This window comes from Physella acuta, unplaced genomic scaffold (genome assembly GCF_028476545.2).
Source record: "Physella acuta isolate Inbredline_101_S28 unplaced genomic scaffold, ASM2847654v3 ptg000160l, whole genome shotgun sequence".
Classification (NCBI taxonomy): Eukaryota; Metazoa; Mollusca; class Gastropoda; family Physidae; genus Physella; species Physella acuta.
In genome coordinates this window covers 165,380-179,481 of record NW_026731679.1, presented here as the reverse complement: position 1 = coordinate 179,481, position 14,102 = coordinate 165,380, and the positions used below count along the sequence as shown (strand labels likewise).

General features: G+C 32.7%; 2 protein-coding genes across 3 annotated transcripts; both read left to right on the top strand.

The window, feature by feature from the left end:
- Nucleotides 1–4,132: 4,132 nt before the first annotated feature.
- Nucleotides 4,133–10,374, top strand: LOC131935816 (uncharacterized). Of its 2 annotated transcripts, none has more exons than XM_059292480.1 (2): nucleotides 4,133–4,206; nucleotides 9,802–10,374. In XM_059292480.1, exon 2 carries the CDS (start codon nucleotides 9,826–9,828, stop codon nucleotides 10,345–10,347), a length of 522 nt encoding a protein of 173 aa, XP_059148463.1. In that variant the 5' UTR covers nucleotides 4,133–4,206; nucleotides 9,802–9,825; the 3' UTR covers nucleotides 10,348–10,374. The 2 variants fall into 2 exon arrangements, with proteins under 2 accessions (XP_059148463.1, XP_059148464.1); XM_059292481.1 differs by lacking the exon at nucleotides 4,133–4,206 and adding an exon at nucleotides 6,344–6,564.
- On the top strand, nucleotides 10,374–13,065 carry LOC131935815 (zinc finger protein 271-like). The gene has a single exon (XM_059292479.1). It carries the CDS (start codon nucleotides 10,518–10,520, stop codon nucleotides 11,742–11,744), a length of 1,227 nt encoding a protein of 408 aa, XP_059148462.1. The 5' UTR covers nucleotides 10,374–10,517; the 3' UTR covers nucleotides 11,745–13,065.
- Nucleotides 13,066–14,102: the final 1,037 nt, after the last annotated feature.

The following is a 14,102-nucleotide window of genomic DNA, read 5'->3' as shown; positions in this document are numbered from 1 at the left end:
ACAGAAAATGTTACTGAAAACTAAGGTTCTTCTAATAAAAGCCTGAATGAGAAATATTTTTATAGTCCTTGCAGGGAAACACAAACAATGATATTAAACAACAAGACTTTCTTCAGTGCTAGACAGTCTAAATTTTAAAATAGTTGGGCTCCATTACTGCTTAGATAAGCAGCTTAATATAAATAGCGGCATATGATATGCCGCGGGTCGGCTCGTAGTAAATAATTGCCTTATGATAAATGCAATTGCAAGTAATGGTTAGGCCCAATTATGATGTTATGCTATATGGTCATTATTCAAAAAATAAAATAATTAATTTAAAAGCCTAATAAATATCATCTGGACATTTAAAATTATGCTCAATAGTTAGTTTACTAATTGATTATTTAATATAAGTCATGATATCTAAGTTTCTATATGTTATTATTTATAACAGCTAATGACAATTTAAAAATTCTATATTGACAATTTACACTCTTCTTTAGTTATATTACTTACTATCACTCTATAATTCAATTATGTATTTGTGATGAAACTTTTTTAGGCTAGAATTTTTATAATTTTGATTTAGGCCTATAAATTATTAAAATTAATAGTTACCAATACTATCTATACTATACTCCTGATAGGCTACCTATTTTTAGATTGCACTCAACGTAATTTTAAAAACACCAAGAGCACTGGGTGTTTTAATCAGTCACTGGATGTGAACAAACAAAAATCCTCCTAACAATTACTAAAATTTAATGAGTCACCTTCCATTAACATTACTAGCCAGCTGATTTTACGTACTTAAAATGATGATATATTACCTATAAATGTATAGACTATTAGCAGTATTAATTACCCTATATTGGCCTATAGCCTACCCAAAAGTATATTACAATTATAAACTAATAACAAGTAATATTCTAATAAGATACTTCATGTGTCATGTAGTATTATTTAGTAGCCTAATATTTACTATTTAGTAAGTTTGTAAACAAACAGGCCTATAGTATAGTAAATGTAATAAAATAAAGGTTCCTACTATAAATGTATAGACTATTAGACTAAACCAAATCCAAAGCCTCCACCTTAACCTCAAATTGAATCGGAAACTAAAAATTACTTTGATCGACTCTACTTGGGGATAGGGGGCTCCGCCCCGCCCCCCCCCCCCTCCCCCATAATTTTCAAGTACCCCCCTCCCTCTCCGGGGAGGAAAAAGTCTGAAAGAAACACTGGTCGCATTTGTAGATCATATAAACTAACGGTAGAAACTTTGCACGCATAACACTTTTTAAATTAGAAAATTTAAAGTTCTTCTCTCCTCAGAGGAAAAAGTCTGAAAGAAACACTGGCGTCGCGCTTAGCCACTACCCGAAGAATTATATGAAAGAAACTCTAAATGCCAAACACTTTTAAGTTTATACACATTAATTATGCCGTAATGTCAGTCTTTTTTATTATAGAGTATCGATGACGCCATATCTTTTGAGTTAAGGGGGAGGGGGGGGGGGGGAAAGGTGGCTTAGATGTTCTACCGGGGGCAGGGCTTCGCCCCTACCTGAAGAATTGTATGAAAGAAACTCTTCACGCAAGCCACTTAGATTAGACAAAATTGCCTTTTTACAAGCTTTTATTTAACTCACTTCCTCTGTCTGTCGCCAGTCGTCAGTCGCCAGTCGTAAGTCTAGATAGAAACGCTGGAGTTAAAATTCGGACAGTTCTACTTGACCGACACGATTCACAGTTGGCACGTGGGTCAAGACATGAAGACAATGCAATCTGAAACTAAATTTGACTTAATTGGATGCCTAATTAATTTTTTATTAATTAATTAAAATTTGGACCGAATTAGTAGGCATGTCTAGCCAACCACACCACACGCGTCATCACCTTCAATAGCTGCGCCATCACGTAATGGCTGCGTTCAAAAACCATTGCGCGACTACTGAACGTGATGTTCAGTAGGCGCGCAATGGTTTTTAGTCATGTAACTCTATTGTAAATAAAACATGTAAAGTACTGAAAAAAAAATTCATAAAAAAAGTTTTAATAACAAGCTTTTATGTAACAATGCACTAAAAAGTAGAAAATAAATTATAGACTACTATTTAAATAACTATAAAGAAAAGCGTGGGTCACTTTAGTATCTATTGGATACCTTTACTAATGTTAAGGAAGACACCCACGCTTTTCTTTATAGTTATTTAAATAGTAGTCTATAATTTATTTTCTACTTTTTAGTGCATTGTTACATAAAAGCTTGTTATTAAAACGTTTTTTATGAATTTTTTTTACAAGCTTTTATTTAACTCACTTCCTCTGTCTGTCGTCAGTCATCAGTCTAGATAGAAACGCACGAGTGAAAATTCGGACAGTTCTACTTGACCGATACGATTCACACTTGGAACGTAGGTCAAGACATGAAGACAATGCAATCTGAAATTAAATTTGACTTAATTGGATGCCTAATTAATTTTTTATGAATTAATTAAAATTTGGACCGAATTAGTAGGCATGTCTAGCCAACCATACCACATGCGTCATCACGTTTAATAGCTGCGCCATCACGGTACGTTCAATAGCTGCGCCACCACGTTCAGTAGGCGCGCAATGGTTTTTAGTCATGTAACTCTATTGTAAATAAAACATGTAAAGTACTGAAAAAAAATTTCATAAAAAACGTTTTAATAACAAGCTTTTATGTAATAATGCACTAAAACTTTTTAGTGCATCATTACATAAAAGCTTGTTATTAAAACGTTTTTTATGAATTTTTTTTTCAATGTTTACTCGGGAATCAATGACGTCATATTACTCAGGCTTGATATTATTTTCTACTCTATGCTCAATATGACGTCATATTTCATTTTCGTTTCACTGTGAAAGTTTTTAAATTGCTTGTGTTTAACTGTTTTCTCTAGAGCGTTCTTGTCAGATAGATACATAGATAGATAGATACACAGACAGCGAAACTATTACATAGAATAGTTACTATTTAGTAAGTTTGTAAATAAATAGTAAATAGCAGGCCTATAGTATAGTAAATTTAATAAAAAAAAGGTTCCTATCTGAAAGTTAGAGTGGCTTCCCCTGAATTTTGCACAATAAGTTTATGATAAGAAAAAATAAACAAGATGAGCATGGTTGCATCTGTTGGGAACATCGATAGTTTTCATTTAGGCTGCTAATACTGAATAGTTTTGATTAAATTGTTTAAAAACATATACATAAATGAAACAAGAAAACATTTTTGTATTTTTCAAAACATAAATCCTCCCCAAAATATGAAAGAACTATTAAAATTTAAGGACTCACCTGTTTTCACATTACTAGTGGCGGGCGATTTTACGTACCCTCATTCTAGCCCTAACCCTAGGTCACTGCGCATGCGCAGAGCTATCTTTTGCCGACCAAGTGGAGACGTTGGGGAGAAAAATCTTCTTCCAAGTAGTTACTTGGTAAAATTTAAGTTGTCACCTGTTTTTCACATTACTAGTCGCTGGCGATTTTACGTATCTAAAATGATAGATTACCTGTAAGCCTCCCTTGCCCTAGAATCTAGATTTTCTAGAACTAGATAGATCTAGATTCTAGAATTATAATTTATTAGTAGATCTAGAAATCTAGAGATTTAGATAGATCTAGATCTAGGTGAGTAGAGTAGTAGATCTATTAGTAGCCTACTAATACTCTAATAATATTAATAACTAATAAATAAAGTAAAGTAGTTAGAATCTAAGAAATACTAAGACTTAGTCTAAGTAACTAAGAATCTATAATCTATATCTAGTAGTTAGTTATTAATTAAGTTTGAGTTAGGCCTAAGTAGTTAAGTAGAGATTGGGACTCATTTCTGGTCATTTCAGATTATGCAGAAAGATCAAACTTTTTTTTTACAAACATTTATTTTATATTTATAGATCTAGATTCTAGATCTACTTTTACTTTAGCCTTAGTTTAGATAGGCTTTTCAATTCGTGAAGTCTCGGTCTCGCGGTTTCGTGGCCACCGTGTTTTGGGCGGACATATAAAATATCTAATCATTTCGTTCTCATGAAGTACAAGATACTTATAAATAAAGATCGTATCGTAATCGGATAGATTTGTATCGAAACTGCCCATGTATTTACGGGGCAAATAATTCTGATTTCTTGGAAAATCACTCTTATAATGTCTTATATAGCTTGTGCTTAAAGTCAAAATAAACTAAAGCAGGTGCTTTTTTGTTTGTACATAATGTTTTAACATCTTCACTTTGATGTAAAAATAGAATTGTATAAAAAAAATCAACGGTCGAAACAAACCATTGCCCGTACAAATGACCAAATTAAAAACCTCATAGGACGCCATTTTATAATCTAAACGCCGATTCCGGAAAAGGTGAAGGATTTTAGTTTTGACGGACTGATTGATTGAGTAATAATAAAAACACACTGACGTAGTGGGGTAAAATTGTGCCGATGGCTGAGAAAGTTAGATGAGAAGATCTCATAATAACAGGGCCTAATAATCTAATATTAATATATAATATTTTTAATAGTCATCATAACTCTTCTCTTAGCTAGTTAATTATTAATTACTAGTGCTTCTCGCTAAGTTGGAGGCGTGGTCGGTTGCTAACAACAATATGGCGTCTGGACCGGACGCATGATTTCCGACGAAATTTTGGCCAAATTCCAGAGACCTTTTAGCCTTTTACGAATTACTTTTAAAAATGTTTACCACGAGCAAATTGGCGGGGTTTTCACACTATAACAACAAACAATAGGTGGCAAGGCTATATATGCCAGAAAAGCATTTCAAAATTTGCGTTGTAGAATGAAGGCTAAATTTAAAAGTTGGTTTCATTAAACATACTACTTTTTCAATAGGCCGATTCTAGCCGGAATAAGATACACATGCGCAATGGAGAGAACCTACGACTTGCCTTAGCGGCGATGTTTTCGATGGTACTGCGCATGCGTGTGTTTACAACCGCAGAACCCTAACACCAACCCTAATCCTATCCTTAACCCTATCCCTAACCCTAGCCCTAATCCTTTCCCTAACCCTCATTTTAACCCTAGCCATAGGTCACTGCGCATGCGCAGAGCTATCTTTTGCCGATTAAGTGGAGACGTTGGGGAGAAAAATCTTCTTCCGAGTAGACACTTTGTTTTTAATATCAACCTGAAAAGTACAAAAATGAAATGAAGTCTGTAGAACTAATAGGTTTATCAGTCTATGTAAAAAGAAATCAAATATAGCTAACCACTTTTATATAAACGATGGCTTTTGAATGACAACCAAATTTATTTATTTTTTTAAACCATGTGACCGCTATTTGATGATCACTAGTGGGGAACTCTGGGTACATGGCCACTTAAAAAGTCTAACCTGATTTGTGGTTTTTTTTAGCTTCAAGCGTAAGAAGAGTTGTCATGGATAGATGTGTTGGGCATGGCAGTGAGTGTCAATGAATATTAAATTAAGTAATTTAGTTTAAAACGAACTAAAACCTTCAAAATTAGTGCCTAATAGATTAAATATGGATGTCTATCATTCAATAGTCGTGTTTAATTTGAACTTTGGGTAAATTCTAGATTTAGTAATAAAAACTATTAACTACATACCACTTCCAACCGTTTAGTGAGACTTGTCCAGTATTTATATTTATTTTATCCTGGATAGTCTGCTCAAATACTGGACTGTCCAGCTCAAAACTGGACACCTGGCAACCCTATGTGCGGGACACTGAAAATACTGTAGTTAAGGCTATTAAAACAATCTTAGAGGTGAAATGGGGGTGATCTCAGCTGGGGTAACGATTTTAGTGTTTTAACCTCGCTGAGTACATCTACGACTTGAACTAGACTAGCCTAGATCTAGATGCTCTATATTTCAAGCTAAGCCTAGAATCTGTATACTTTCTATTTTTTTCTGTTGTTTTAAATTATTTCGATCATCTACCTCTTCCAAATCTAGTTTGTGTCTCTCATCCAATCATATGTTAAGCAAATGTTAAGTTATGTCTTGTTAGTGATTGTTACATCCCTTTGTTATGATTGTTATAGTTGCGTCCCTTGAGTATCACTGGGTCATCCGTAATGTGTAGTTAATAAATTTAATTAACATGTTTTTTATTTGGTTTTGCAATCTTTAATTAATTATACAATCAACAACACGTTTAAATGTGTAAAATGTTAATTCAGTTAACATTTTACACATTTAAACGTGTTGTTGATTGTATAAAATTGTTAAAATTGGATCAAAACGTAAAAAATATGCTAGTGATCCCAAGCAGGGACATGTGATCTCAAGCAAAAAAAAAAGTGGGAAAAGTTGATCCCAAGCAGGTTCGTCACTAAAACATGAATATCTCAAATACTATGCGTATGAATACAAAATACTTCATGCATATTAGAGTAGAATGGCAGTGGAGTAATAAAGTACTTTCGGTTTGTTTCTGTGTGAAACGGTTACAAAATAGCGCCCGATAAAAATCAGGAGTTCGGAATTTTTCGCTATGTGTGATCTCACGTGGAACTTTACTCTAGCTTCTTTTATATTTTAATAAGTAAAAAAGAGCAAATAGTAAAATATCTTTTTTTTTTACATTTGTATCTGATACATAGTCAATCTATATTCAATATAAACTACTACTAGATCTAGTAATTAGGCTACTAAAAGTGCCTTTAGCATGATCACATATTAGTAGTACTACTAGATCTAGTCAGTCAATATTACAAGTAAGCACATTATTGTAAAATGTAGTATGTTCTAGTTGTAATATTTCTGCTATTCAACTAAGCCAGGTAAACCCACTATTCATATCTTATCTTGGATATGGATGTAGGTAATAAAAAATATTCAATGCAGCAGTAATCAGACCCTCAACACTTACCCATTGGATATGGGTGTAGGTAATGCAAATATTCAATGCAGCAGTAATCAGACCCTCAACACTTACCCATTGGATATTAGCTGTCAACATTAACATTAATTTGAATTTTAAAATGCACTGACCTGCACAAAGTGTTATTTTTTTAAATTAATTTTATCTAGTTCATTAAGATATGCTTCTTTTGTTGTTGCCATTCAACTTTTTTAAGGTTCAGTTTGTAAATTTTTAAATATAAAACAAATAAAATCAATTCATTTATTCTGGGTTTTTTTATTGATAATTTTACTACATTAGAAAAAGTTTTGCATATCCGTCCATACAATTGGAGCAGGTGGCAATAATTATAATCAGTCCACCTTGGTCACTCAAAATCCATGGCTCAACACAAAGGCTTTTATAATGCTTTCAGTGAATACCCAGACCTGCAAAATAAATCAAGTAGGCTTACAAATTACCCTGCTGTGGCTATAATTATAAATAGAATTCAAGCAATTAAAATTATTGATGTCTGCTGTAAGTTAACTGGGTATGAATAATTAAAAAAAACATATTTAGGCCCATTATTAAATATAGTAATATATCTTCTTCTTCTTAATCCTCATCACTCCCTGTGGAGTATAGGGCAACAACAAATCTCCGCCATTCCACCCTGTCCTGGTCGAGCCACTTTAGTTCATGCCAGGTTTTGCCGGTATTCTGTACTTCTTCTTCCATCTCCCTCCTCCATGTTCCCAGTGGTCTTCCTCTACTTCTCTTTCCGGGTGGGTTCCACTTCAGCGCCATGTTGGGGAGTCTTTTTTTGCTCATGCGTAGGACATGGCCCAGCCATCTCCATCTCCTCGTTCTAACTTCTGAGACAATGTCGTTTAATCCTGTCCTTCGCCATATTTCCTTGTTCGGGACTTTGTCGTCCCACTTTATCCTGAGGATGCGTTGGAGGGATCTTCTTTCAAAGCCTCTGAGTCGGCTGTCTACTTTCTTGTTTAGTTTCCATGACTCTGCAGCATAGAGGAGTACAGAACGTACATTAGACTTATAGATCCTTATTTTAGTTCTCTGCTGCAGTGAGGATGATTTCCAGATCTTAGCGAGTCTGTTGAAAGCTTGTGCTGCCATTGCTATTCTGGTGGCAATTTCTTTCTCCATGCTGCCATTTGCTGATATATAGCTGCCGAGGTACTTAAAGTCTTCGACCTCTTCTAGCTCTGCTAGTAATATATAGTCTAAATATTTTGAGTAGCAAATATAAGTGCTAACATTATTTTATAGTATTAGTCTAGGAATCCAGTAAATTCAGAGGACAAGGCAAAATTTAAAAAATTGTGTGATCTTAAGTCATGCTTTAAAATTTAAGTTTTAACAGTGTTCATCAAGTAAATGGTGTTTCATAGTTAATGTAGTGTGACTTGAGTTAATCATCTAGATCTATCTACTGAGTATCTAACACTTTAACAGTGTGACAGCTTACAAGTGTATTACTGGGCACTAGAATATAATAAATTACTAGATCTAAATAATAAAGAATGATCTTACTTTGGCCACAACTACTAGCCCTAGGCTTCCAATATCTTCATAAATAATCACAAGTCCATCTGTTAAGTCACGTTAAGTGCATTTTTGCGTATTTAAGATGAACTAGTATATGGTATATAGCTAAATCTAAATTCTAGAATCTTGGGTATTCTTGAGGCTGACTCTCTGGAGTTGTGGTTTTCACTTTTGATTGGATAGATTCAGATAGATGTTTACATTTTTGTCAGTTATTTATTATTATTCATATTGTCTATCAGCTGGACAAAAAGCAAAAAAAAAAAAGGTTCCTGAATAATTTAAGTTTCTTCAAATATTGTTGCTGTTCTGCGGGTGGCTGGTTTTTAAAATAAACTTAGGGACTAGCTTTATAAAATACATAGAGAAGACCAGTGCTAAGCTAGGGCATCAACATGGTGGCGGATGTAAACATCATGTGGTTTTGGTAACCTCTTTTAGTTTGACAGGGAAAATTGTATACATTTCATAGTGTAGGTCTTGATAAGTAAATTTATAAAATCTAGATCTAAATCAAATTTGAATGAAAAAGCTCATTTCTTTATATTCTAAAACTGGAAGAGGACACCATTGGTGTTGTGTTCTTTCCGTAGTTTACAAAGGCTAAACCAGATGAGTAGAGTAACAATAATGTCCCCTAGCCTTCATTGCACTACCTGTAAACAAATTAATAAATCCATATACACAAAACTTTATACATGCACATATATTAGTTCCCAGCCATACGAATAAAATAGCATTGAAAGTTTTTACAATTGTTGCATTAAGGAAGCCGTATGATTTTTAAATCTTGAGGCTGCCATGTTTTTTTTTTGTTATCAATATAAATCCCGATCACAACAATTTATTTAGTTAAAAAAATTTCATCTCTCCCTGGCTAACAGGACTTGAATTTAAGTGAGAGAGAACAAGTACTTACAAGTCCTATTGTGTACAAATATTGTCACAAAACTAAAAAAAACATTAGTGCCAAAACACCTGAAGAAAGCAAGTGTTTATTAAGTTATTTATGACAGTTTAGAAATGTAGTTAAAATTAATTTTAAAACTTTTATTACATATTTGTAAAAGATTAAGCACTTATTACAAACATTTAAAGACTAACTAAAGCAAATCAAGTTTTGATTTTTTGTTATTATTAATATCTTAGTATTTCTATTTTTAAAAATAATTTTTAAGAAACTGGTAGCTTAAGATGTTAATCTGCAGTCCTGATTGCTTTGCATTACTGGTTGTCTATTTTAAAATTACATCTAAGTAATCATTAGTAATCAGACTGACAAAAGTCTGGCATGTGTTACAAATTTTGCCATGTTATTAGTAATAAGTTGTTTTGGTGATTTAATCACCAGTTTAACATTTACATTTTTTAATCATCAGTTCATATCTAAGAAGCTGTCCAGCATGGAGGTGGAAACAGATGTGTTAGCTGCAGTTTCATCTACTGTAGATGTACAGTCAAATGAATTGACAGAGTTTTCATCTTCTGAAGATTTGAAACCAGATCTATCGACCATATGTTCATCTTCTGCTGGCATCAAAACAGAATTATTGTCATTTTATAATTCTCAGAATATAAAACCTGACATGACATTTAAAACCACTCAAGATGTTAAACCTGATGTTACACCAGATTTTTCTTCTTCTGCTGACATCAAAACAGAATTATTGACATTGATTAATTTCCAGGATATAAAACCTAACATGTCATTTAAAACTTTTCAAGATGTTAAACCTGATGTTAATTCAGAATTTTCTTCTTCTAATGACATAAAACCAGAATTATCATTTTTTAATGTTCAGGATATAAAACCTAACATGTCATTTAATACTTCTCAATATGTAAAACCTAAAATTACATGTTCAATTGAAAAAAAAATAAGAAACCAGCTGCATCAGCAGTATTTTCAACATCTGAAAATTTAAAACCAGAATTATCATCTTCTGAAAATTTAAAACAAGATTTCACAACAGAATTTTTATTTTTTGAGGATAAACAAGAAAATGGACTTGAAGAAAATCTACAATTGTCTAGGGACAACGGAAATAAAATTGTTTATTATAATCCAACATTTTCTCAAAGTTCTGAAAGTAATATGCATAACAATGTTCATTCTAAAGATAAGCCATATAAGTGTGAGGTCTGTCTTAAAAGGTTTTCTCAAAGTTCTAACTTAAATAAACATAAAAAAATTCATACAGGAGAAAAGCCATATAATTGTGATGTTTGTCATAAAAGGTTTTCTCATAGTTCTGGTTTAAGTTATCACAAATATGTTCATTCTGAAGTTAAGCCGTATGAATGTGATGTTTGTCATAAAAGGTTTTCAAATAGTTCTAACTTAAATCAACATATTATGATTCATTTAGGAAAAAGGCCACATAAATGTGATGTTTGTCATAAAAGATTTTCTACAAATTCTTATTTAAAAAAACATAAAAAAGTGCATTCAGGAGATAAGCCACATGAATGTGATGTTTGTCTGAAAAGATTTTCATATAGTTATCATTTAAGAGAACATAAAAAACTTCATTCTGGAGATAAGCCATATGAATGTGATGTTTGTCATAAAAAGTTTAGTCAGAAGATAAATTTATCATATCACAAAAATGTTCATTCTGGAGATAAGCCATATGAATGTGATGTTTGTCATAAGAAGTTTTCTCAAAGGTCTAACTTTAGTACACATAAAAAGAAGCATTCAGGAGATAAGCCACATGAATGTGATGTTTGTCTGAAAAGATTTTCATATAGTTATCATTTAAGAGAACATAAAAAAGTTCATTCTGGAGATAAGCCATATGAATGTGATGTTTGTCATAAAAGGTTTTCAAATAGTTCTAACTTAAATCAACATATTATGATTCATTTAGGAAAAAGGCCATATGAATGTGATGTTTGTCATAAGAAGTTTTCTCAAAGGTCTAACTTAAGTACACATAAAAAGAAGCATTCAGGAGAAAGACCACATGAATGTGGTGTTTGTCATAAAATCTTTGTGGAGAAGAAAGATCTATTACGACATAAAATTATTCATTCTGCAGATAAACCATATGAATGTGATGTTTGTCTGAAAAGATTTTCATTTAGTTATCATTTAAGAGAACATAAAAAAGTTCATTCAGGAGATAAACCACATGAATGTGATGTTTGTCATAAAAGGTTTTCTAGAAATTCTAATTTAAAAAAGCATAAAAAGGTTCATTCAGGAGAAAGGCCACATGAATGTGATGTTTGTCATAAAAGGTTTTCTCATAGTTCTAATTTAAGTAGACATAAAAAGATTCATTCAGGAGAAAAGGTGTATAATTGTGATATTTGACATAAAAGGTTTACTCGAAAATCTAACTTAGGTAAACATAAAAAGATTCATTCAGGAGAACAGGTGTATAATTGTGATGTTTGACCTAAAATCTTTGCAAATAAGAATAATCTATTACAGCATTAAAAAGTTCATTCATTAAAAAGGTCACATGAATGTGATGTTTGTCATAAAAAATTTGTGGATATGAAGGATCTCTTACGACATAAAATTGTTCATTCTGGAGATAAGCCATATGAATGTGATGTTTGTCTGAAAAGATTTTCAAATAGTTCTCATTTAAGAACACATAAAAAGGTTCATTCAGGAGATTAACCTCATGAATGTAATGTTTAATATAATGTTTTCTCAATATTCTAATTTAAGAACACAAAAAAAGATTCATTCAGATCAGGGGTCTCCAAACTACGGCCCACGGGCCAGATGCGGCCCGCGAGGTCCTTTCATCCGGCCCACGGAGATCTTTTTGTTTACGGAAATCTTTATGATTGTCTGCTAACAGGATTATAGTCATACGCTCCTAATTATGAAGCTCTGGCCAATTAACTGTGATGCCAAAGATCACATTGACTTTATTATATTTTTTAATTAAATGTTTTCTTTGTATTTATGTATTGTGTTTACAAAACGTACAGAAAGTAGGTGAGTCGAAATCTATATCATGATTTTATTAAGTTCATGTTTGAAAATAAGATTAGCATAAATATGTCAAACCGAAAAATGATTCAATTTTATATTCCACTTTTTTCAACAATGGGAACTTTTCTCACTTCGGACTTTCTGCCTGTGAAGGCACTAGCCGTTCCAGGTTAGCGTAAATAGTGCAGTCTGGCTCGCCGCTAGACAAGTTTTGTAAACACATTTCTCTGTGTGTATGCAATTTGAAAAAAATGCCAAATAATTTTATTATTTTGAAACATTTTTGTTTATTATTTATGAATACATTATGACTATAAGAAAATAATAAATTATTGGAAAATGACAAGTTATGGAAGGAGTTTGTCGATTTAAAATAGGTGGTGCCCGCCACCCTACCGATATTTTAGAATGTGCTCTAGAGTAAAGAAAGGTTGGGAACCCCTGATGTAGGATGTACAATTTAAAGATTAACCACACATTTCAATGCCATAAATGACATTAATTTTTTTTTTACAGCATAAAAATTATAAATATGAAGAAAAGGAAGACTAGAGCTGCCATTTTTACATTTTGGTATCTTAGTTTCAACATAATGTAATTTTTGGCTAGTTATTATTTAATTTTGTATTCCTTACTATTAAAAAAAATAGCCTTGTAATGTAAATTCTAATGTAGTGAATCTTGAAATTCTAACGCGAAAATTTAAAGAAATAAAATGGCTAAAGCATGTGTCTAATTTTATTATTATTGTTTTTCTAACAACACTTTCTGTATGTAAATTCCAATGAGGCCAATGTGTTTGAATGATGGGGTGTATTTTCCTCTCTTGTGATGCTCCAAAGCCTGTACTTGCAAGTTAGGTAAGGTCAGTGTCGGACAACATTTGTCTGTTACTAATGTTAGTGTGAGCGGGTGAATGGATGTCTTATTTTGTATTATTTTATTGTGTGCGAATCTGCGTGAATGGTCCACTTGACAGCGGCTACAGGGTTTCCCGTTCCGCACGAAGCGGTCAGTATAAAAACTTACCGCTCGGATAATTTCTTTCAGTTGACCCGAGGCGAGATGTAGATAAGATCAGTTTCTGTGTGGGCTCACCTCGTGCGTGAAGGTATTTGTTTTTCCCCACGATTTCTTTAACTTGCTTTCGCGTCTGTTTGTTTGTCTTTCCATCAAATCTTGCGATCGAAATTTTGGGCACTTCCCAGTTAGCTAACGCGCTGCAATTTTCAGGGAAGCTTTGTTTCCGATGACAATACAATATTCAATTATTATTATTACTAAATTGATCTATGGAAAAATTTATTGATCATTTTAAACTCCTATTGATTTTTACAAAAAAAGGGACATAACCTAGTAATTGTAATTTGATAAAAACAAGGTTCGGTATTTTCCCTCTTCTGGCTTACTGTTCAATCAGAAAACGTGGGGTTTTTTTTTAATTTTTAAAATGATAATTATTTATTTTATTGGTATATGTGTGATTGGTATGAAAGCGACTGCCGATGTTTCTCGTTTTCTTTCTTTTTCGTCTGAAAAGAGTTAGTGGGCATCGGCTTGTCTGGTATACACGTGGTGTGTTCTTTTTTGAAAGATTTGAAATGTATTTTGGTATTTTCTAAAACCCTTGGCGTGTTTTAGACCACGTGGTTTAGGTCGTTGTGTATAGGATGGTTTTCCAAACTTGTTTGAGTGCGTTTGTGTATTTTACTTTATTAT